At 33.6% G+C, this 25247-nt stretch overlaps 1 protein-coding gene across 1 annotated transcript in view; it reads left to right on the forward strand.

Moving 5' to 3' along the window:
- LOC126892161 (uncharacterized) overlaps positions 1–25247 on the forward strand; it is a 78233-nt gene that overhangs the window by 25261 nt on the left and 27725 nt on the right. The window contains exons 2-5 of the mRNA XM_050661633.1: positions 1574–1716; positions 6171–6474; positions 11421–11637; positions 23504–23663. Coding sequence (XP_050517590.1) covers positions 1574–1716; positions 6171–6474; positions 11421–11637; positions 23504–23663 — 824 coding nt within the window. The remainder of the gene's footprint in view (positions 1–1573; positions 1717–6170; positions 6475–11420; positions 11638–23503; positions 23664–25247) is intronic.

Below are 25247 nucleotides of genomic sequence, written 5' to 3' on the forward strand. Positions count from 1 at the left end.
GGAATTGGCTTGGAATGCCCTTTTGAAAATTGGCCTCAAAAATTTATTGGCATTTTTGACACTTAAAGTAATCATTTTTCGAAAAACTCGCAAGAATAACTTTCGTCTTAAAATATCCCAAGTTATTAAAAAAGTGATTTCGAGGCGTAAAAAGGATTTTTTTTTATAATTTGCTTTAAAATTGTTGTTCCTTTGTTTAACAAGGTTTCACAACGTTAATAAAATTATGCATACGGTAGGGTGCAAATGAAAGGAAATTTTTCCTGAATGGGCAATTTTGGAAAAAAATCCCGAAACAGGTCGATTTTTAAACACTTTTCTTTACTTCAATAAGAGTTTGCATCAAATCTTTAGACGTTAATTTGACTGACTTTTCTTCTATGTAAATGAATAAAAATTTGCAGACATATGCATTCGCGGGAACAATACACGAGTAGTCAATACAAAAAAATTTTTATGTTTATTAATTGTTTAAATAAAAAAAAACAATTTTAATGGAAAATGCTTAAATTCTCTTGTTTTTTACAATGTAGAAACTTGAAACTTTTACGGATTGTAGCCTATGATATGAACTATACATAATTTCACTTTTTACGTTAATTGTTTACGTTATGCTTCATAAATAAACAATAAAGTTTCAAATTTTGAACGCTCATATATTTGTTTATATATAAATCGGCGTTTATTCTTGTCAAATTTCAATACGATACGAAACAAAACTTCAACCAAAACTCGAATTCAAAAAATCCGCATTTTTATTGTATTCTTAGAAAAACCACCGGTAGAGAAATTTTGTGCTACAATTGACATTAGAATTCGTTTTGTCTTATTAATTAATTAAACGCCTTTCTTTAGTTCAATCGTTTGGGTCAAATTTTTGGACGTTAATTTGACTGCTTTTTCTTCAATGCAAATGACTAAAAATTTGCAGACATATGCATTCGCGGGATCAATACACGAATAGTCAATAAAAATTTTTTTTGTTTATTAATTGTTTAAATAAAAAACGATTTTAACGGAAAATGCTTAAATTCTCTTGTGTTTTACAATGAAGAAAATTGAAACTTTTACAGATTGTAGCTAATGATATGAACTATACATAATTTCAGTTTTTACGTTAATTGTTTACGTTATGCTTCATAAATAAACAATAAAGTTTCAATTTTTTTTTACTTTTGTCTTTTTAGTTGATTTTTTTATAATACGTTTAATTTTAGTCACTCGTTAAAGAAAAGCGTTTCTTAAAAATATTTTTTTTATATTTTTTATTATTTTTAAATTATGATTTCTTGGAATATCTATCATACTAATCACGTCATCCATCTGAGTGTGATAACGTAATCCATGATTTTTGGTGATCGATGCGCGATGGTTTATATAATCAAAATCCACCCTTCATTCGACAAATCATTTTTTTATTAAAAAAATCTTTGGTTTACATAGAAAAATAAATTGACAAAACTGCAGGTATTGGATCCCCCTCCAAGATATCCAGATCTTACACTACTTGATTTTTTCCTATAGGGTTACTTAAAATAAAAAGTTTATATAGTTTTTTATTTCTTATTTTTAGATCCACAGGCTGAACCTAACAGCAATGGAGGGTCTGAAGAAGAATATACTTTTTATACCCCGTTTAAATTTGATGCGGATCCACGTGGTCTTGGATACTATTTGTTTAATAAGATGAAAAAATATAGACATTGCATAGCACAAGTAGGTATACTATAGTATGGTAACAATGCTATTAAAATTTGATTTCGTTGCTATTTAGAGCTTTGCGCCTATGTATCGAAAGGATCCGCTTTTACTGATGATGTCCACATAATTATATAACCCACCAGAGATACAGTTGAGTCCGCGAATCTTTTGCCCGTGCGTCATCATTTAAAGCATACGAAATAAGTCGACGATAAGTCGGAAATTGAAATTTACCAAACGCAACAGCAAGTCACTTACTCTCACGTGCTGTTGCGATTAGTAATTTTTAATTTCCGACTTATCATCGACTTATTTCGTATCATTTAACTGATGACGTACGGGTAAAGATTCGCGAACTCAACTGTACAAAGGAAGTTCACCTTCTTTGAAAATGTGGTGAAATTGGGTTTCGGTGTGTCGGTGGACATGAGGGCGTTTCTTACTGCCAGTATGTGTACGTACATATATGTGTTTGTCTGTTGTTTAATAATTTTTTATTTATTCAGGGTGTCCCGAAAAGATTGGTCATAAATTATACCACAGATTCTGAGGTCAAAAATAAGTTGATTGAACCTCACTTACCTATATACAATAGTACACACAAAAAAAGTTACAGCCCTTTGAAGATACAAAATGAAAATATATTTTTTTCATATATCGAAAACTCTTAAAGATTTTTTATTGAAAATGGACATGTGGCATTCTTATAGCAGCAACATCTTAAAAATAAATTTTTATGGAGGTTTTGTTCCCTTAAACCCGCCCAAACTTTTGTGTACGTTCGAAATAAATTAATATTGTATTACCATTAGTTAAAAACAATATTTTTAAAACTTTTTTGCCTCTTAGTACTTTTTCGATAAGCTAGTGTTTATCGAGATATTTTGAATATTTGTCGAATCCACCACATATTTGTATATGGTTAAGTACAATTATGGAGACCTGTTAATAATCTGAAAATTTATTTATAATTTACATTTTTATGTATATTTTGAAAAAGAAGCCACATCTCGATAAAAGGTGACTTATCAAAAAAAGACTAAGAGACAGAAAAGTTTTAAAAACACTGTGTTTAACTAATGGTACCACAATAATAGTTTAATTGGAACGTACACAAACATTTGGGGGGGGGGGGGTTAAAGGAGCAAAATCCACAGAAAATATTTATGTAAATATATTCAAAACGAAGCCGCATCTCGATAAAAACTGGCTTATCAAAAAAATACTAAGGGACAAAAAAGTTTTAAAAACGTTGTGTTTAACTAATTGTACCACAATAATGAATTAATTGGGACGTACACAAAAGTTTGGGGGGGTTTAAGGGAGCAAAACTCCCATAAAATTTTTATGGGGTGAAGAAATTTCACTATAATTTAGTTTTAAGATATTTGTGACATAAGAATTATACATGTCCGTTTTCAATAAAAAATCTCTAATAGTTTTCGATATATTGAAAAAAATCGATTTTCATTTTGTAACTTCAAAGGGTTGTAACTTTTTTTATAAGCACATTTGTACTAAGGTAAGTTAGGTTCAATCGAACTATTTTTGACCCCAGAATGTGCGGTATAATTTATGACCAATCTTTTCGGGACACCCTGTATATTGTTCAATATTGGCTTGATCTTATGGATCTTTTTAGCATCTTTTTATAACCAGACATTGTTCTAACTCTGGTTTTTATTTGTAGCATTTAGTTACTTGTAACCGTTGGCCTGAAGATGCTCTGCATATTATAGAGAGCGAAACCGGTCGTCGGGAATTAACAATAAATAATTGCGAGTATGTCTGTCGTTTACTTTATTTTATATGAACCTTTAAAGATTCTGTATGTTTTGAATGGGATTCTATTTGTGGTAATATTACCGTTGATCAGTGGCGGCTGGTCAGAGGAGTCAAGGGAAGCTTAGCCTCCCCATAAATTTTTTACACATGCTACACTGTTTTGTTTACTTTGCTATTTTGCTTCGCGTTAGAGATATCGGAAAAAGTTATTTGAACAAGTTATTCCAAATAATATTCTAACCCCACATATCAAATTTCATCACAAAATTCGCACTTTTAGTTTTTTCATTATTTGTAGTCAGGATCCTAAAATCGCAGAGGAGGCTGCTGGCCGGAAAATCTCACTTGCTAATGCTCCGCGCAGCCCAGCAGCATTTAAGGATGGTTTAAGGAGACCCGGTCTCCTTAGAGCTGCATTATCGCTAAGGCTACGGCTCCACGGGCGACAAATTTACGCTAGCAGTAGCCGTAAAACGAACTTAAGGTTCCGCGGAACGGAATAGGAATAGCCGAACTGAACCGACTACAGGACTTATGCGTAGTCGGTTCAGTTCGGCTCTTCCTATTCCGTTCCGCGGAACCTTAAATTCGTGGAGCGTGGAGCCGTGGAGCGTGGAGCGTTAAGCCATAGCCTTAACGCACACGCTGCCCGGAGATTGGGCAAGGGCGGCTGATCGGCTAGCAGCCTCCTTTGCGATTTTAGGATCCTGACTACAAATAATGAAAAAACTAAAAGTGCGAATTTTGTGATGAAATTTGGTATGTGGGATTAGAATAATATTTGGAACAACTTGTTCAAATAACTTTTCCCGATATCTGTAATGCAAAACAAAATATCGCTAATTTACCGTGTTTTTGGATTCGCAGTAGGCCGCTTTTAGAATTAAAAAAATTCAGTTGAGTATCTTAAAAAATGTGAACCTTCAACCTGTATAGACTTCAAAACTTCAAATCTGTATTTATTTTGATATGCATATCTACTTACAGAAATATAATTGTTAACAAATAAACGACACAAACTTTGGTAATACACTTTTACAATTAGACTGTGAAATTGTGAATTATGATGATATTATAAAATGTAAATAAAAAAAAGAACAAAAAAAAAGAATGTGTGTGTACTTTGTACGCACGTAAGAAGTTATACTTCTACTACATATTATGTGATTTTTAAGACAATACCAAAAATTTAAAAATATAAAAGAATAAAACGCACACAAACACATTGAAAAATGCTACAAAGAAAAAATGATTTCTGAACGATAATAATTGTTGGCAAAAATTTTAAGTACGCATTTTTTGAAAAAAAAAATATATAACAAATATACTTACAATCATAAAATGCATAAAAAAATAAAAAAATAAAAATTTGCATCGGGAATCGAACCCGTGAATTTCGTGACGCTTTGATTCGTAATCGAAGCCTAGACTCACTGGTCCAATTCCACATTATTCGTCATGTGGAAAAATAGGGTAACTGAACGTTTTACTGTTTGACAGTTGTTTTGAATATAATTAAATTATGTAGTTTAAATTTTGTGGAAGGAAATATTAAAATATAACAAAACAGTAAGAAAACAATATATTAGATGAAGATTGGTAGAACTTTTGTTGGTAATCAAATTAAGTATGTAAATCAAAGCATTACATACCTACTAGATAAATAAATCTACGCCAAAAAATCATAATTTAAAAATAAAAATCGGACCTAATTTGGGATTTCTCTCTAAAATCCCCATTCTTGAGAAAATAAATGTACAGTAGAGCGTCGATTATCCGAACGTCGATCAACCGAACGACCGCTTATTCGAACTATCGACTCCCGCGTCCCGCACTCGAATACCGAGCAAGCGTTAGTAATTGACGCATAAAATATCTTCAATTTTTTTCAATATTGTATCCAAAAATAATTATGTTGTTGCAAAGACTGCACTTTTTTGTTTAGTTGCTAGTTGTCATTATCAAGATATAAATAAATATGTAGGTATATAAATATGGCTTTTATTCACTTGTGGATAAACATGTATGACTATAAATATGTATCAATATATTTTAGTTCGATTATCCGAACAAATCGGTTTTCCGAACACCTATGTCCCCCAATTAGTTCGGATAATCGACGCTCTAGTGTATTTCAACCTAATCCAAATGTATAATTACAATATGATTATAATAAAAACTACTTACCAAATTAGAATGAGTTTTCCTTGGCCAAAATAGTCCAAAAGTCCAAAAATATAGGTATATGAAAACTATTTAAAAAGGCAGTATAACTATTAACTAACTTTTGTTTGTTGTTTCTTTTCACACAAATTTTAAAACGCAACAACCATAAATAATCTAACTACAGCTGTGCCACAACCGCCATATTGAATAATTTTTGACATGTCATTTGAACATCCAATCAGAACAAAGTTATAATGCGCATGCGCCGGGATCATAGGTTTTAACATATAAAAATTCACCCTCATAGCGCCGGTAAAGAAGTATAACTTCAAAAAGGTCAAAAAAATGGGGCCATAAATTAGATTTTTTGGCGAATTTTTTTTGCCAGTGCAAATTTGTCTAGATATTTTACAGCTAGGTATAGCCTCCCGTATTGTAAAAATCACGAGCCGCCACTGCCTTTGATTGAATACGAATTCGGTTATTTAATCAACGATCTTAGCCTTATTTTGTTTTAGTATATTGCTGATACCGACGAAGAAGACACGTATGGTGAACTTTTACTACGATGTATACGCACAGCGTGCCATCTCTCAACCAGAAACTTAACTAAAGACGATGTTGTTGTGCTTTGTTCTTACAACCAAAAAGAAAGTTTAGTGCCATTCATTTCTAGTATATTCTTAAATGTTCCGGTAGCACCTATGGATCCCAGATTATCCCTTATGGAATCAGTGTATTTATTGAAGGAGGTAAAACCCAAAATCATTTTTGTAGACCATGAAGGATTGAAACTTATGGAAACCTCGGTTAAACAAGCAGGTAATGATTTCTTTAGACCTTTTTCCTGCTGGGGGAAGGTCTAAAGGTGATAAATAGAAAACGTCCTTTAATTTGACGATGTCAAATGCCTGCTTAAGGTCCACGAAACATAAATATGCCGGTTTTTTGTGTTTTAATGATTTCTTTTGCACTTACTTCATTATAAATATAGCGTCGGTGCACGATGTTCCCGACCTAAAACCTTGTTGTCCTTTTGCTAGTGTTATAATTTCGTTCAGTCTGATTGTTGCCACTTTTTGGTTGTTAATTTTAGTGTTGTGTTTAATAAATTAATTTTGTTGTGTGGTGTGTAATTTTCCTTATCCACTTTTTCTCCCTTTTGGAACAAATGAATTAGGATCATTGATAATGTATCCATTCTTGTGATATTCAGTATAATTCTATTATTTTTTGGATTATAGTAGGGGAGGAAAGTATGCTAAATTTGCAGTTACTCGAGCGATATGGGGACCTATTGGGTTGTGAAGAGTAGATCCTAAAACCCAAAAAAGTTAAGTTAAGTTTTCGTAGGGGACTTTCCATTTTTTAATTTAATTTTCCATTTCCAACAATCGTTTTTCCGATTATACCGCCATCTATCCATAATTCGAAAAAATGTCTCGAATAAAAGTTACTTATTTTTAGGTAAGGAATCCAAATCTACAAAAAAAATGGAGGTTCCTATTTAAGATGTTAAAGTAACCCCCCCCCCCACCTGGCCTTTATGGGGGCTTTAATTATTTAAATTTACCACCCACCGCTCTCCGTGGTGGCTCGTGTTTGGTATCATTCGATAGATTTTAGAAAAATATTGAAGACGTGTTTTTTAGTTTTTTTGATCTCACTTGAATTCCGCGAAATATTCGCTTTTTTTTTGAAACTTTGTATGACTCACCCATTTCCTTACGCCCCGCTCAAATCGTCCAATTTTTGAAATCTACACTGTTTTGCATGTATAGTCGGTTCGCTAAATTCAGACAAAACTGGCTGGTGATTTTAGTAAGTAGTTTTTGTTTTTGGCCAACTTTACCAAAATTAGCAAAATGTCTAACTATTTAGTAATAATTATTAACTATTTAGTAATTATTTTCAGTTACTAGCCAGTTACTAAAAATCACTAGCCAGTTGTGTCTGAGTTTAGCGAACCGACTATATTTAACTTACCTTATCTTAATCTGACGAATTCGAGTTTTTCTAAGAAGAGATTTTTTTTCGGACCGCCCTTAACTAATTCCCCTTTATTAAGAGCCAATATATGGTAGAGGTACATTTATAGGGTACAAAGCTTCTCCCCATGTGATAATCTGACGTGCTAGAGTAATTACAAAAATTCCTACTTGGGCTCCCCTACCATTAGTTTTAGTAGTTGTTGTTTTCACCCAATTTTGAAAAAATGTGAAAACTTTGAATTATCCACGTCCGTCTGTCCGTCCATCTATCTGTGAACACAACTCCTCCGTCATTATACCACGTAGAATGACAAATGAGGTGTCAAATGAAAGCTTATAATCCAAGGATGGTACTAAAGGTGAGAAATTTGACCTAAGCTGTCCGTCCGTCTGTCCGTCCGACCACGAATATAACTCCTACGTCATTATACCACGTATAATGACAAATGAGGTGTCAAACTAAAGCTTATAATCCAACGATGGTTCTAAAGGTGAGAAATTTGACCTAGGTTGTTATTAAGAAGCAAGGGTTAAAGAGCTCCTTTATAGGATAATTCTACTGTGTTAAAAGAGACCATTCTACCACGTTAAAAGAGAGTAAATTAGAGTTAGACCAGGTTTGTATCGTAAGTAGATCAGTTGCAATAGTTGACTTGCTCCAAGTGATACTGGTATCATCGACATCAGCAAAAAGAAAATTTTTTCCATCGGTTTTAAAATTAATGATGTCATTAATAAAGATAATGAAAAGTAGAGGACACAATACTGAACCCTGTGGTATTTCACATACAATGTTTTTGAGACTAGACTCACTATCATTTGCTCTAAGCAGTTGTTTTCTATTATCCAAGTAGGTTTGGCACCAATTCAAAAAAATACCTCGAACTCCGTAGAAATTTAGTCTTTTCATCAAAATGTCCTGATTTATACAGTCAAAGCTTTGGCATAGTCACAGAAAACGGTGGCAATATAAAGATTATTGTTTAGTGCTTGGTAAACCTCATGCAGTACAGAAAACATGGTAATATCAGTGGTACATTTATTAGTTAAAAATTCGAACTGATTTTATGATAAGATGTTGTGAACGATCAATCAATCAACGAGAAAGGACGTAAGTCTCCAATGCCTCAATGGTAGTCGGTTTATTCATGTAGACTTTGGACTTTAGGTATCCCCAAAGGAAAACGTCTAGAGGTGTGATGTCATAGCATACATGCGGCTAATTCACTGATCTGAAGCGTGAAATAAATTTCTCAACGAATCGTTTTCGCAGTAAAGCCATACTTTCAAGGGCTCTATGGCAATTGGTACCATATTTTTGGAATCAAATGTTACTGAAACTACTAGCTTTAATTTCTGGCACCAAATAGTCCGTTATCAAGGCGCGATAAAGGTCTCCATTCACAGCAGCATTCTGGTCGGCCCCCGTTTTAAAGACATATGGACCGACGCGGACGATTCAATCGGCCGGACCCATAAACCATACCAAACAGTTGCTTTTTCTGAATGTAATGGCAACTCTTGAACCTCTTCGGATTGCTCATCAACCCAAATATGGGCATTTTGTTTATTCACGTCTCCATTAAGCCAAAAATGGACTTCATCTGAAAACAATTTTTATTCGAAAACAGTGGATCTTCTGCAAGCTTATCAAGATAACTTCAACTGAAACTGTAACGAATCGGAAGGTCAATCGGCCTCAGATCTAATTGAATTTTGTAGGCGTCTAAGCCAAGGTCCTTACGAAACATACGTCAAGTTGTTGCATACGACAAGCCAAGTTGGGAACGGCGACGAATCGATTCTTCGTTATTTTCGCGTACACCATCCGCTACCGCCGCTATATTTTCTTCAGTACGTGCTGAATGTAGTGTTGCCCAAAATCGGTCTTGGTCTTGTTCTTGCGTTTTTGCAAGACCAAGACCGCCTAATTCTAGCAAGACCAAGACCAAGACTTACCGTGCAAGACTTGAGCAAGAACAAGACTAGGCCTGCGAGACTCTTGCGTCTTGCAGTTAGAACTGAGGGTTGTTTTAGGGAGTATATTAGTTCGGCTATATTTTTAGATACTCTATGAGAAACAAAAAAAAAGTAACACAAATTTTGAAAATTGGACTTACGCGCATTACGAACAATACCATAAACATACATAGCGAATCAAAATATCCATTAAAGGAACACTTAATACATTTGATACGTACTCAGAGGTCATTATTACAATGTAAAAATAAAATATTTTGTATATCCGTTCCCAGCAGACGACTTATCTGAAATTAATTGCCCTGGTTATGAGAATAGTCGCCTTCTAATCATAGCATAACATTAACATCCTTTCATTGGGACGCCGATAATAATATCGAATATCGTATCGAAACTTTTTAAAAATATGTCACCTTAAGCTGATAAAAAGTATACCTAGTAGGTATTTAATTTTTTTCATTATTAGTTTTCTAGGAACTTAAACATCACAATTCTTATCGGTATATAGTAAGACTATTATGTATTGTTTTTGTTGAATCTGCTATGAGATCACTGGGTTAAACAAAATTTGCCGAAACAGCGCGGCTAATATTTAAAAGTATGATAACGAGACAAAGGAACGGATAATGCCGGATACAGTGTAAACAAAATACAGAAATACTATTAACGATATACACTTCTCCAAGAAATATACCCAACACCTTAAAAATGGATCATTTTTGATGTCTCTAATTTCCTAAACCTGTTGTCCGATTTAAGTGATTTGTTAATAATGTTGTTGGTAGATAGGTCAATTATTAGAATTGTACACCGGGCACCGGGTGTACCAATCAAACTGTGTTTTTTCTCAGAGTGGAATCACTCTGTGGAATATTCTAACATTTATAAAATACTGAAATTAAACCCAACTATATCCGCATACTAACATTACCTATGTTTTTTTATTCATTCGCTTATATTGGATAATAAAAAAGTTGAAAAAGAAAAGTTGGCAAGAACAGCAGTATAAAGACGGTGAAGACGAAACTGAGGAAGATGAAGACGTGCCATCAAATTTGAATCCCATACTCGACTGTCCAACCCAACGAGATGAAATTCCACTCATGATATGATTGGATTTGGTTTAAAAATGAGAACTGACATTAACATATTGTGCACATAAGTATCTATGTCACCGAATTGAATGCTTTTCAAATCACACACAGAGAATGGCAAATACTCGAAAAAATACATAAGTTTCTAATATACTTTAGTTAGTTAGAACATAGGCATGGATACCTGTTGTGTCAGTTGTTTAGGTATTTATTAATTTGGCTGGTCTTTACTATGGCTATGATATTCAAGCTTAAAATGTACCTCTCTGTCACGTTGTTTCAAGATAATAATAGGCTAATGGGGAACTGCGAGACTTGCAAGACTCTTGCTGCAAGACCAAGACCAAGACCAAAACCGGGAGCGCAATGCCAAGACCAAGACCAAGACCAGGTGTACTGGAGCAAGACCAAGACCAATACTGTCTAAGTCTCGTCTTGGTCTTGCATTTGGCCAACACTAGCTGAATGTTGTCATGTGTTATCCAATAACGAAAATCTTCTGAATTTAGAAATTTTCAGCTGAATAATTTCTAGGAGTCGTGCCGAGCTAAGTCTTTCCAGAACGAAATGTCAAACAATATTGAATAAAAATGCAATGTCAGGTGATACGATTCATGCACAATCTCCCATTAAATCCCCACCAAAAAAAGTACTTCTAAATGAATCGCCCTTTATAACATTAATTTTATTAATATTCTTATAGAGCTGGACACGGAAATAATTGTCTATGGTTCATCTGACACGTATACGGAATTCTCAAGCTTTTTAGAACCTCATGAAAATGAAGAGAAATTTGCTCCAACGGAAGTAGATAGTTTAAAGGATACTGCTGTTATTATGTTTACCAGTGGCACCACTGGACTACCTAAAGGAGTTATCCTTAATCACATGGGACTTATGGGACAGGCATCAGTTCTAACGTAAGTTACTTACTCTACAATTCTACACCTATACATAAGTATAAATATGTATATTATTTTCAATCAAAATTCTCTAAACAGCCAGCGTAACCAAGTTTATTTATTTATTTATTTATTATTTATACATATGACCTGGCCTCTAGTGACTAATCCAGGTCGTTTTTTCCTGATGGGATTACAGATATTTTTTTTATATTTTTACATTTTTTACTAAACTATTAAATCTATTTTTACAATTAATAATTTGCCATAATCTATTAATTACGTTTAACAAACAAATTTAAATAAACAATTTAAAATATTTTTGGTACTATCAACTCTCTTCTATGGTCTAAGTTATAAAGAGAGTCCATCTATTTTCAGAAGAGAGTTGGTAGTCTTTTTTTTTTCTTTTTTAATTTCATGAATTATGTATTGAATTATTATTTTTATTTATTTATTTTATATTGAATTATTATTATTATAATTGTCAATATCTATTTTTGAATTTATATTATATTTTATTTATTTTAACTTTATCTTACTCAACTTCATCAGGGTTGGATTATTGGTTGTCTTCTTCTATTATTATAGATTTCTTGTTGTTTTTTAGATATTATCTGTGTGAGATTGTTTAATATTTCAAAATATTCTTCATTTTGTAATATATCTCTTATTTCAATTCTTTCTAATCTTCTTCTCATTTCTCTATGTTCTTCATTGTCTATAGTATTTTCACAATGTAACAAACACTATATGTTCTGGTGTACCTAGTTCTCCACATTCACAATATGCATCATCTTTTAAGTTAAATCTTTCCAAATATGTTGGGTACGGTCCATGTCCTGTTAAAAAGTGTATTAAACCTTGTTTTGGATTAAAATAATTTGGAATGATTTCTAATATTGGTATAAAATTGTATAAACGTCTAGATTTTGTTGAATTTTCCCATTCATTTTGTCTTTTTCTATTTATTATTTCTTTTAATTCTCTTTTATTTCTTATATCTAATCCTATTATTTGTATTATTTTTTCATATTTTTCTTTTTTTAGCCAATAATTACATGCTCTTTTTTGTGTTTCTAAATGCATTGGCGTTACTCCAGTTAAAACTGTGAGTGCCTGTGTTGCAGTTGTTCCAAATGCTCCCGTCATTCTTACAAGAAATCCTCTCTGAGCTCTATTTAATTTTTCTGCATTTTTTTTTATTTATTAATCTATGTGCCCATACACTTGAACCGTACCCTACAATTGATGCAAGTATTGTACTTAGGTATATTCTCATCTGTCGGAACGAAATTCTATATTCCTTCTGTGCTAGACTAGCAATGCTATGCATGATCTTTGTTGCCTTTTCACGGAGACAATTCATGTGTTTTGTAAATAATTTTTGTTCGTCTATTATAATACCTAAATATCTTGTTTCCATTTTTCTTTTTATTGTTTTCCCTCTAATTTTTATAATTGGATCTCTTTCTAAATTTCCTTTTATTAAACTATATGTTGTTTTTGAATCTGATATTGTTAATTTTACTTTATTCATCCAATCATTTACTCTTATTAATACTTCATTTGATTTATTTTCTAATTCTCTTCTTGAGTTTGCATCTGTGATCAACAACAAATCATCTGCATATGCTATGCTTCCAAGCACTTCAGGATCTATAGTCAATTGTTCCAACAGTTCCTCTAGCATTACATCCCAGAACATAGGTCCACAAACTGATCCTTGTGGACATCCTTTTGTGATATGGACAGCTTAGGCTTGCATATCGGTCTTGACAGTAGTTTCTGAGACTTCCGTACAGATTCTTTGGACATCTCATTCTTCGAAGTCTTTCAAAGAATGACGGCCACCAAAGATTGTCAAAAGCCCCAGACACGTCTATAAAGATCATTAAAACATACTTTTTTATGCTTTCGTTTACTATTTCAAATACTTTATTTATTGCATCTTCTGTTGATCTACCTTTCCTAAAACCATACTGACCAGGATGTAATCCAATTTCTGTTCTTATTTGATTTAATTTTTTACATAGTAATTTTTCTTGTAATTTTCCCATTGTATTCAATAAACATACCGGTCTATATGATTTCGGTAAGGCAGGATCTTTATCTTCCCCTTTATGTATTATTATAACTTCTGTTAGTTCTAGCATAACCAAGTATTCACTATAGTTAACAGAAATAAACCATAATTTTAATTGACATTAGTTAAAATTCCGGGGTCAGGGCTGACGAAGAAGGGATACGCCAGTCAATGAGAGCAAGAAGAAGATATTACCTCCGAATTCTATCCTACTGCATAGATTTTAATGAAATTTTGGAAATAGCCCGTACTTATATCCTCATTCAAAGCCTACTCTGTGCCGATGTGTGCTTTTGTCTTGGGGGTGATTCCCATCCCTTCTCGGAGATGGAAAATTTTTTGGTCAAACTAACCACGGAAATGGCTAGAGAACCCAATTCTAAGCCAAAACTGTTCCATAATTTTTTTTTGAGAACTCAATTGTTTTTGAGTTATTCGTTATTGAAAATTTGCCATGTTCATGGAAAAATGTCACCTTTCGGACGGTTTTTTCCGAATACCTTAAAAATTATGCATCTAATTAAAAAAAATTTATAAAAAACAGTTATGTAGTTAATAAATTATGTAGTTTAATCTACATAAAATAAACTATGTAGAATAGTTATATTCTAATGTAGTTCATTAGAATGAATAGTTTTTGAAAAACGTAAGATCAAATTATAGAGCGCATTTTTAAATTTTCTTAAAAATCTTCGTTTTTCTCCATGTAACTTGAAAATTATAAGAGATACAGTAATGAAAAACACAAACAAAATTTCTATCTAAAAACTCCTACATTTTCGTACGGTATATTTTTTTCACATCTTTCATCATTTTCGAGTTACATGGAGAAAAAGAAGATTTTTAAGAAAATTTAAAAATGCGTTCCATAATTTGATCTTATTTTTTTCAAAAACCATTCATTTTAAACCCGTCTAAACTTTGTGAACATATATAAATAACACTATAATAAAAGGTATTGTAGAAGGACAACGATGCATTTAAATTCTGGTGGTTGATGGGTTAAATACACTTCTCATTTTTTCTTAAAATACATTAGTCATCAATTTTTTTGCAGCATATCTCGCTTAGTTTGAATGTAATCGACATTTAATATTTCTCATTTAAAGGTTTTTCCAAGCACTACAAAAGGCATTGGTAGCATTATACACCTAAAATCGATCGTTTTTCTGTTATTTCAAGTTGAATACACCGATTTGAGCATGCACCAAAAAAACAAACTCATTTCATCTACCGCATCTCTTTTTATATTATAACTAGAAGATTTATAAGGGAACAAGTCTCTTTGTTTTTTATAAGCTACAAAAATGTTTTTTATATTTTTTTTTGTAAACGCATAGTTTTTAAGGTATTCGCAAAAAAACCGTCCGCAAAGTTGTCATTTTTCGATGAAAATGGCCAATTTTCAACCACGAATAACTCAAAAAGTATTAAGTTTTCAAAAAAGATTATAGAACAGTTTCGCTTAGAATTAGGTTCTCTAGCCACTTCCGTGGTTATATTGACCAAAAAATTTTACACCCCCTTGAAGGGGTGGGAACCGCCCCCAAGATAAAAGCGCCATAATGTATACGGTAGATTTTGTTTCTTAAGCTAAGGGAACCCTACTTACGGTGATTATTTCATTCATAGGAGATTCTGACCAATAGAAAGCTACAGAAATCTAAATTAAACTGATAATTTTTAGTAATAAGTATATTACATCAGATGCCCTTCGTTGCTATGAAAAAATACATTCAGTGACATTAATGGCAATTAATGTTTTAAAAATTATAACAGTGATGACTTTCAACCGTAAAATATTTATAACAACTGTAAGTTTAATTGTACTAATTTGTACTTACATAAATAAATTACAATAAAATTTTCGTTTTGAACAGTTTTATTCATGAAATAATCGCATCAAATTGCACTAGATCTCTAAAATTAATATAGAATTTTTGCCCTCGTGATACTTTGACATAATTTCACTCGTCTTCGGCTCGTGAAATTAAAACTGTCAAAGTGTCACTCGGGAAAAATTCAATAATTTTAGAGCTCTTGTGCAATTACTACTGAAAATATCAAGCAAATCGATGTAGTAGAATGGAATTCAGAGCCAACTACCCTCATTGACTGCACTAGTAGTCTTGGTCCTCCGATGAATAGGAGGTTGAGCGAAGGGTTAACAGCCCTTCCTTGTTAAACCCGATACAATGGCTAAACAGACGAAGGTAGCAACGACGAACTCAGCAAAGAAAAATTGACATGATTATGGATTTAAAATTTGGGACCTGGAACGTGCGAACCCTTTTAAAGGGATGATCTATAATTATCTTGGGGAAAGGTGTCAGGGACACTAAAACGCACACAATTCTATATAGTGGGAAGGAACAAGGAAGCAAAGAATGTGGCGTTGCATTTGTGGTGGATAATAATTTTAAGTCAAAAATTATAGACTTCCAGGCAGTCAGTGAAAGGATATGCAAGTTGAGAATTTGCACCCACTTCTTCAACCTTACAATGATAAACATTCACTGCCCAACAGAAGAACAAGAGCAACATACAAAGGAAAGCTTCCACCAACAGCTGGAGATAGTACATGATAGTGCGCCAAAAAATGACATCAAGATTATAATGGGTGATATGAATGCTAAAATAGGCAAGGAGCCGCAGTTCTATGGCACAATAAAAAAACACTCACTGCGCAATGAAACAAGCGAGAATAGGGAGTTTTTGATAAATTTTACAACCAGTAAAAACATGGTTATGAGTTCCACATGCTTCCCACATAAAGACATACATAAAATGATATGGATTTCACCAGATGGAATCACAACCAATCAAATTGACCATGTGCTGATAGACAAAATGGTAGCCAGTAGTATCTCCGATGTGAGAACACGACGAGGAGCATGCTGTGGATCAGACCATCTTTTACTACAAACCAAATTTAGATGCAGAGTTAACAGGGAAAGAAACGAAAGACAACAGAGGGACAAACAAACTGGACCTCGAAAAACTGAAGATCCAGGAATGTAAAGAGAAGTTCGAACAAGAAGTCGCAAATGAGTTAAGGACGCTAGAACTGCACTCCATAGAGGGCAAATGGAGTAATATCAAAACAGCAGTACTGTGTACAGACTGTTTGATGACGAGTGCAGACAAGCAATAAAGGAAATAAATGAAGCATACAAAATGTACCGGGTGTCCCAATAAGAATGGCTCTCGGCTATATCTCAGGAACCGTTTATAGTACAGCTTTGAGAAAAAAATATTTATAACAAAAGTTGCCTAGGGAAAAGTCTGGAAATTATTTTTATAATTGTAGGTTCAACGCTAGAGGGCGTAACTGAATATCAAAAATTAAAAAATCAAAATTTTACAAAATTTGCCTAATGAAAGGGCACTGGAAATCCGATCATCGTATTCTTTATAAAATTCTGCGCATATTTGATTTTACAAGTTTAAGTCTACCTTTGCAAATAAGAGGCGGGGTGAGTGGGAACCTTGTTATGAAAAAATGGCTTTGTGCGGTTCCGTTAAATCGAATTTTGCAAACTTGATCTTGTTGACAACAGCTCTTTTTCGTCAATGTAAAAGTTATAATTTCTAAACAGCCTATTAAGTAATATGCCAGCTAGGAGGCGTTATTAAATTATTTTCAGAAATCTAGTTTTCTTTGGAAAATATTAAATACAAAATTAAATACATGTCGATACCTTTTTTCTGTTTCGAGATATCTTAAGAAACGTGTAAATTTTAAACCTAACCGTTACTGTCACCGGTAAACGAAGTTAAGGAAAGGTAGTGTGCTGTGGAAAAAACAAAGAAACATTTTCCAGATCTCAACGTATATAATTAATTAAAACAACAATAAGACAAACAGGACTATAAAATATAACAAAGAAATAAAAACAACTACTTAGTGACGACTTAAATGTTCAATATATTGCCCATCATTTTTAATTCAAACATTTACTCTTTCAAGAGTAGATTGAACAGCAGTCTTAATTTCTGCTCTCGAAATGCTTTGAATGGGGTTTCGTATTCTCTGGATCATATTTTCTCGAGTAGGTCTAGCTGCAAAAACAAGGTCTTTAATCCGTCCCATACCCAAATAAAAGTGAAATACCAAACCGTCCCCACACCAAACAGTTAAATCAGGTGATAGATAACTGAACCCTTTCTTTTCGATAATGCTATTATTGGTGAACGCTATCTAATTTTTTAAGGAATGAATTGCCTCTTCTTCTGGAAGATGTACGGCTAGCAGTTCGTAGATCCATGTTGTTTCAGCACGATGGCTGTCCCGCGCATTTTTCCAGAGTAGTAAGAGATTTTTTAGATGAGTCATTCGTTGATAGATGGATATAACGTGGAAGTCTATTTTTTGGCAAGCCATATCACCAGATTTAACTGTTTAAGACTCTTATTATGGGGGCGTATTAAAGACCTTGTTTTTGCCGCTAGGCACACTACTCGGGAAAACCTGATCCAGAGAGTAGGAAACGCCATGCAAAGCATTGCGAGAGCAGAGATTGAGACTGCTGTTCAATATACTCTTAAAGAGTAAATACTTGCATCGAAAATTATGGGCCATAATTTGAACATTTAAGTCGTCACTAAGTAGTTGTTTTTATTTCTTTGTTATATTTTTTAGTGTTGTTGGTCCTATGGTTGTTTTAATTAATAGACATTGACATCTAAAAAATGTTTCTTTGTTTTTTCCACAGCACACTACCTTTCCTTAACTTCGTTTACCGGTGACAGTAAGTTATGTTTAAAATTTACACGTTTGTTAAGATATCTCGAGATAGAATAAAGGTATCGACATGCAGTTTTCGCTATTCTGTTACTAATTTGATCTAATTTTTGTAATACAGGATTAAAAATGCATACTTTTGTATTTAATATTTTCCAAAGAAAATCCGAAAATAGTTAACTAACGCCTCCTAGCTGGCATATTACTTAATAGGCTGTTTCGAAATTATAACTCTTACATTGACGAAAAAGGGCTATTTTCAACAAGACCAAGTTTGCAAAATTCGATTTAGCAGAACCGGACTTACAGCCATTTTTTCATAACAAGGTTCCCACTCACCCCCACCTCTTATTTGCAAAGGTAGACTTACACTTGTGAAATCAAATATGCGCAGAATTTTATGAAGAATTCGATGATCGGATTTCCAGTGCCCTTTCGTTATTCAAATTTTGTAAAATTTTATTTTTTAATTTTTAATATTCAATTACGCCCTCTAGCGGTGAACCTACAATTATGAAAATAATTTACAGGCTTTTCCCGAGGCAACTTTTGTTATAAATATTTTTTTTTCAAAGTTGTACTATAAACGGTTCCTTAGATACGGGAAGAACACGGGAAAGACGAACATTATTTAAAGTTGCAAAACGGAAAGCAGACAAGATATGCAGAAAGAAAAAGAGAAAATAGACAAATAGAAAAAATGGAAGAAAATTTCAAAAACAACGAAATTAGAGGGGCTTACGAATACCTAAAAAAGATAAGAAGTGAGTATAAACCTCAAACAAATCTATGTAAAGATGAAAGTGGGCAAATAATCAGTGACCAACGGAAAGTCACAGAAACCTGGAAGCATTATTTTCAGACCCTACTTGGAACACAAGTAGACATGGAAGATGAAATGGGTATGAACTACGTAGAAGAGAATGAAGTAGATAATGGAGTAGAAGCTCCAACTATATAGAGAAAGTTCTCAAAGCTATTAAGGCCCAGAAAGACAATAAAGCTCCGGGAGTTGACGAAATAGCAGCAGAACTGTATAAGTTAGGTGGCGACCACCTAGCAAGTCACATCCACGCGCTCATCAAAGAAAGACAATATGGCAAGAAGAGAAAATACCCGACGACTGGAAAAAAAGTATAGTATGCCCGATCTATAAAAAAGGAGACAAACTCCAGTGCAAAAACAACCGTGGAATCTCTGTACTATGTACAGCATTGTATAAAGTCCTCACGTGTATTATAAACCAGCGGCTCCAACCACTAGCATAAAATATTTGGAGAGTATCAGACGGGCTTCCGACGGGGAAGATCGACACTGAATCAAATATTTACAGTCAAACAGATCTTGAGCAAATCATGGGAACACGATATTGATGTTCACAACGTGTTTGTAGACTTTAAACAGGCATATAACTCAGTCAAAAGGAACAAACTATACTATATATTGGCTGAATTGGCAATACCACACCAGATAATAAGACTCATTAAAGCCAAAATGGATGAAACTCAGGCATGTGTACGAATACAAAATCACCGGACAGACTTTTTCAAAATTGTGCAATGACTAAAGCAGGGAGATGGGCTGGCCCCAACATTGTTTAACCTGGCACTGGAGTATGCGGTTAGGCAAAAATGCAAACTGGACGAGGAAACCTACTGACCAACCGAACGGTTCAACTGGCCGCTTATGCCGATGATATTAATGTTACGAATAGAACATCAACAGGAGCACAGGAAACATACGAGTTAAAAACACCAACAAAAATGCAAGGTCTGGAAATTAACACAGAGAAAACAAAAATAATGACTCAGACGAGAAGAAATATAGTTCCACAAAACATTATACATGAAGATGACATTGAAACGGTTGGAAAATTTTCATACCTTGGAGTAGAAATATATACCGACGTATCAGAAGACGGAGAAATACGGAAGAGAATAACGCAGGCAAACACAGCTTATTTTGCCCTCTCCCATATATTTCGGTCTAAAATGTCCACCGAAATACAAAGATGAGAATCTATAAAACTTTAATTCGAGCAATAACATGCTATGGCAATGAAGCCTGGGTCCTGAAAGAAACATCCAAAAACAAACTCGACACATTCGACAGGAAAGTACTGAGGAGAATACTAGGACCTGTGAGGGAAAACGGAATCTTCAGAAGTCGATACCACAACGAACTTTATCAACTTTATAAGGAAGCACCCCTGTCAGACTTCATTAGAATACAAAGATTGCAGTGGGCCGGACATGTGATAAGAATGGGAGAGGATAGGCTACCAAAAAGAGCACTGAATGCTAGAATGCAGGGAAAGAGACCGGTTGGAAAGCCAAGAAAACGCTGGGAAGACACAGTAAACAGCGACGCACAAGCCTTTTTAGGAGTCCGTGTATGGAGAAGAGAAGCCACAGACAAGCAAGGGTGGAGGCAAAAAATAAAGGAGGCCAAGGCTCAATTTGGGCTGTAGTGCCGTAGAAGAAGGAGTATAATTAGCTCGGCAGAAGAAATTGGAAAATGGAGAGTTGAAAAATATGCTCTTTTACACACCAAGTTTTTAATTTTTTGTAATTTTTTTAAACTGTGGTATACAGACAACTACAGCACGACCAAATTCACTTAGTATTTGAGATTTGGATGCCCACTGGTGTTGACGTTGGTTTTTTCAAATATTTTGAATTTTATTTTGGTAACGTGTCGAGAAGTAAATTACCTGCACGCAGTGGCGGATCTAGACATTTGCCTTGGGAGGAGAAATTTGCCTTAGGGGCGAAATCCCAATGAAACTCCGACCAAAAGACATAAAAAGATAATCCCAAACTACATAAAATACATAAATAATAACTTTTGAACCTTGCTAGGGGAGGAAACTTCCCCTTTTTTGCTTCCCGTACATCCGCCACTGCCTGCACGGTACCAAAATAAAATTTAGAAAATGTGGAAAAGCCGAACCTCAACAACAGTGCACATCCAAATATCAAATACAAAATGAACTTGGTTGTACTGGGATTTTCCCTCTTAACTTTCTCTCGAGTCTCTCGAAAAAACAGTTTTCGGCTATTAGTATGGTATAGTTAGACCCAAACCCAGACATCCAAAGTGAAAGTTATCCTCCGACACCAAATTGTTCTATATGGTCCACATAATGTTCAGAAAAAAGTCACACCATTTTGAGAGTCGGGTATGGGGGGGAGAGGGGGGAGAAATCTGCCAATTCGTAGTTTTTTACGTTTTTCGTCAATATTTCTAAAACTAAGCGGTTTAGCACGAAAAACCCTCTACATAAAATTGTTCTACATTAAATTTGAAATAAAAAAGGCCCTATGCATAATCTTTCTAAAATGAACGGTTCCAAAATTACGGAGGTAGTATATTATAATTGGTCCAAAAAAAGGCCTAACCCAGACATCCAAAGTAAAATTTTCCTTCAACACCAAATTGTTCTATATGGTCCACATATTGTTCAGTAAAAAGTTACACCATTGTGAGCGTTCGGTTTGGTGGGGAGATGTGGGAGATGTCGGTAAATTAATAGTTTTTTTAAGTTTTTCGTCAATATTTCTAAAACTATGCTTTGGCGTAAACAATGTTCTATACAAAAATGGTCTACATAAAATTTAAAACAAAAAAGGTTCTATACATAATTGTTATAAAATCAACGGTTCCAGAGTTACGGAGGGTGAAAAGTTATGGAGGTTTTCGATACTTTTTATATTTACCGATTTCTACCCCCTCTCCCCCCACCAAACCCGACGCTCAAAATGGTGTGACTTTTTTCTGAACATTATGTGGACCATATAGAACAATTTGGTGTTGGACGATAACTTTCACTTTGGATGTCTGGGTTTTTGGTATAGTTATATCATAAATATTGCCCAAAAAATATAAAAAGTATCGAAAACCTCGACTTCTCACCCTCCTGGAACCGTTGATTTTATAACAATTATTATGTATAGAATATTTTTTGTTTTAAATTTCATGCAAAACATTTTTGTATATAACATTGTTTACGCTAAAGCATAGTTTTAGAAATATTGACGAAAGACTTAAAAAAACTACTAATTTACCGGCTTCTCTCCCATCTGCCTCCCAAACCGGACGCTCAAAATGGTGTAACTTTTTACTGAACAATATGTGGACCATATAGAACATTTTGGTGTTGGAGAAAAACTTTTACTTTGGATGTTTGGGTTAGGCCTTTTTTGGACCAGTTATATTATACTAAAAGTTACTCCGTAACTTTGGAACCATTCATTTTAGAAAGATTATGAATAGGGCCTTTTTTATTTCGAATTTAATGTAGAACAATTTTGTATAGAGGGTTGTTCATGCTAAACCGCATAGTTTTAGAAATATTGGCGAAAAACTTAAACAACTACGAATTTACCGATTTCTCCCCCCTCTCCCTCCCAAACCCGACGCTCAAAATGGTGTGACTTTTTTCTGGACATTGTGTGGACCATATAGAACAATTTGGTGTTGAAGGATAACTTTCACTTTGGATGTCTGGGTTATGCCATCTTTTGGATCAACTATACTATACTATATAATATCCTCAGTTGAATATGTAGGTTACCATATTAGGCAAGCGGCACACCACTCTTTGTGGCTTAGAAATTGAAAAGCGACCATGATAGGTGAATGGCAAATGTTGGTCATTATTTATGTTTTCCAGGTAGCTGAATCCGAATGTGAACGGTTTATTTTTATCTAGAATTGGTGGAACATATTGCAAAATCAAATTTTATGCAAAAATGCGAAAAATCAATTTTGATTATGTTTCATATTTACCTCGCTGTATCTTTGGTCGTTGTCAATATTTCCTTTTGAAAAGTTTACTGTGTCATCTTTAAATAATTTAGATAACAATGAGATATGTCCGAGATGTTTAACCAAATTAAAAGAGAAGTTGTCAATTTTTAAACAATTTGTCGACAGATTTCGTTAGTTTCATGTTTACTTAGGTATAAAAGTAAAATTATGTGACATAAAATAAAATTATACCTATTTATATAAAACTAAATAAAACTAAATGCGGTTTTATACCTTTTTAGAGGCTATACTGAAACTGGATTTATTTACTTATCTTGCGCAACCCTATACTGGATATCGGCCGTAATATACCAATTGATAGCTATCTTTACCGGGGGAGCAAAAGTTACAGTGCAAAAGTTTGATCCACGCGAGACGTTGTACCTTATTGACAAATATAAAGTAAGTACTGTTATGTTAGATTATAAGTAGAGCCTGGATTGTATGCACTAAAAAATGGTTAAAATATGCATGCAACATGTACTTCAAAAGTAACCAAATATGCCTTTATTATATATTATATGCAATAAATGCATTTATACATGCACTTTAGAAAAAATATTTTGCAATTTTGAAGGCTTGAGATTGGGTGAGAAATAAAATTATAGTAGGTATAACTTAGAGAGTGTTTATTTTTACTACTGTTAATAATAAAATATAAATGAAAATTCAAGATGTCCTCGTTCCTAATATTAGAGGTATTTTACGATGTTACATCATAAAATGTTCAATATTTTACAGAGAAATGCTATGCCTTTTATCAGTTAATAAGTGTTTATATAAAGAAAACGATCTTTCAACATCACAAGATGTAATTGCCGCAAATCTAAAGTTTGACACTGGCCAAGGATTCATATTAACACCTTCGTCAAAGTTTCCATCAATTATGTTATTTACTGATCGCAATAAAGAAAAGCCTTCATTTCTATTTAAAACTAAACTAAATTTATCTTCATTTTTTTTTTCAGTTGTCCCTGAAAGAGTTATTATTCTTTCTTTGACAGAATAATATAAACATTTCATTCCGAACAGAATTCTTACTCAAAATTTTTTTACATGTCTAAACAGCAATACAAAAAAGGATAAAAATTTAGTCAACACTGGTAGCAAAGGGATTTCGGGAACCATCTCTCTGATCACTTCTACTCGCAATGGTGCTTTTAAAAATATTTTCTTTACATTGTTGATTAAAGTGTTTAGGTATATTTGGAAATTCCTTGCTGTTCCTCTTGTAGAGTTATTCGTTCCTCATAATGTGTAGTATGTGTGGTCCACATTATATGCTTGTATCATTAAATGCTCAATTCTTATAATATTTGCACGAATCTGCCGCACTATTTTAAGATGAGAGTTAATCTTGTAAATTTTTCGTAAAATGCCTATTTTAAGCGTAAAATGCAAACAAACAATTAAAAATGCCGAAAAAAGCCAATTTTAGCGTTTCTTGAGACCATTTTAAAGAGGCTGGATACCAAATTAAAAAAATAATGCCAGATTGATATGTATAATATTAACTTTTGAAATAATATTTTAGATTTGATCTGATTTGCCCATTTCTCAAGTAGGTATGTAACGATCTCACAACAGCAATATGTCAAATAAAAACATTTGAGAATAAGTATCGATAACGATAACGATTAAAGTAAACTGTAAACCTGAGGCATATTCTTGCCATCGGACCATGCTGGGAATTTATTCCACTAAAACATCAGCAGTTTACCCGTGTTAATCGCCATTATTTTGTACTCTGCAGCGTTATGTACTGAGTATAGCGTGAAACCAAATAAAAATAGACGGTTTCGTTTTGATTCAGTTCGAGTCTCTCGCCATCCTATGACACGTGTTTCTAGGTTTACCCGTTATCAAAGAGGCTTTTCGAGAAGACTGAATTGATCCAGAACGCACCGACTCGTTGGTAAAGATATTAAAATATTCTAAAGACTCACTTTTCAATCTAATAGCACATAAAACAACACCAAAAAATGT

This window comes from Diabrotica virgifera, chromosome 9, assembly GCF_917563875.1.
Source record: "Diabrotica virgifera virgifera chromosome 9, PGI_DIABVI_V3a".
Taxonomy (NCBI): Eukaryota; Metazoa; Arthropoda; class Insecta; order Coleoptera; family Chrysomelidae; genus Diabrotica; species Diabrotica virgifera.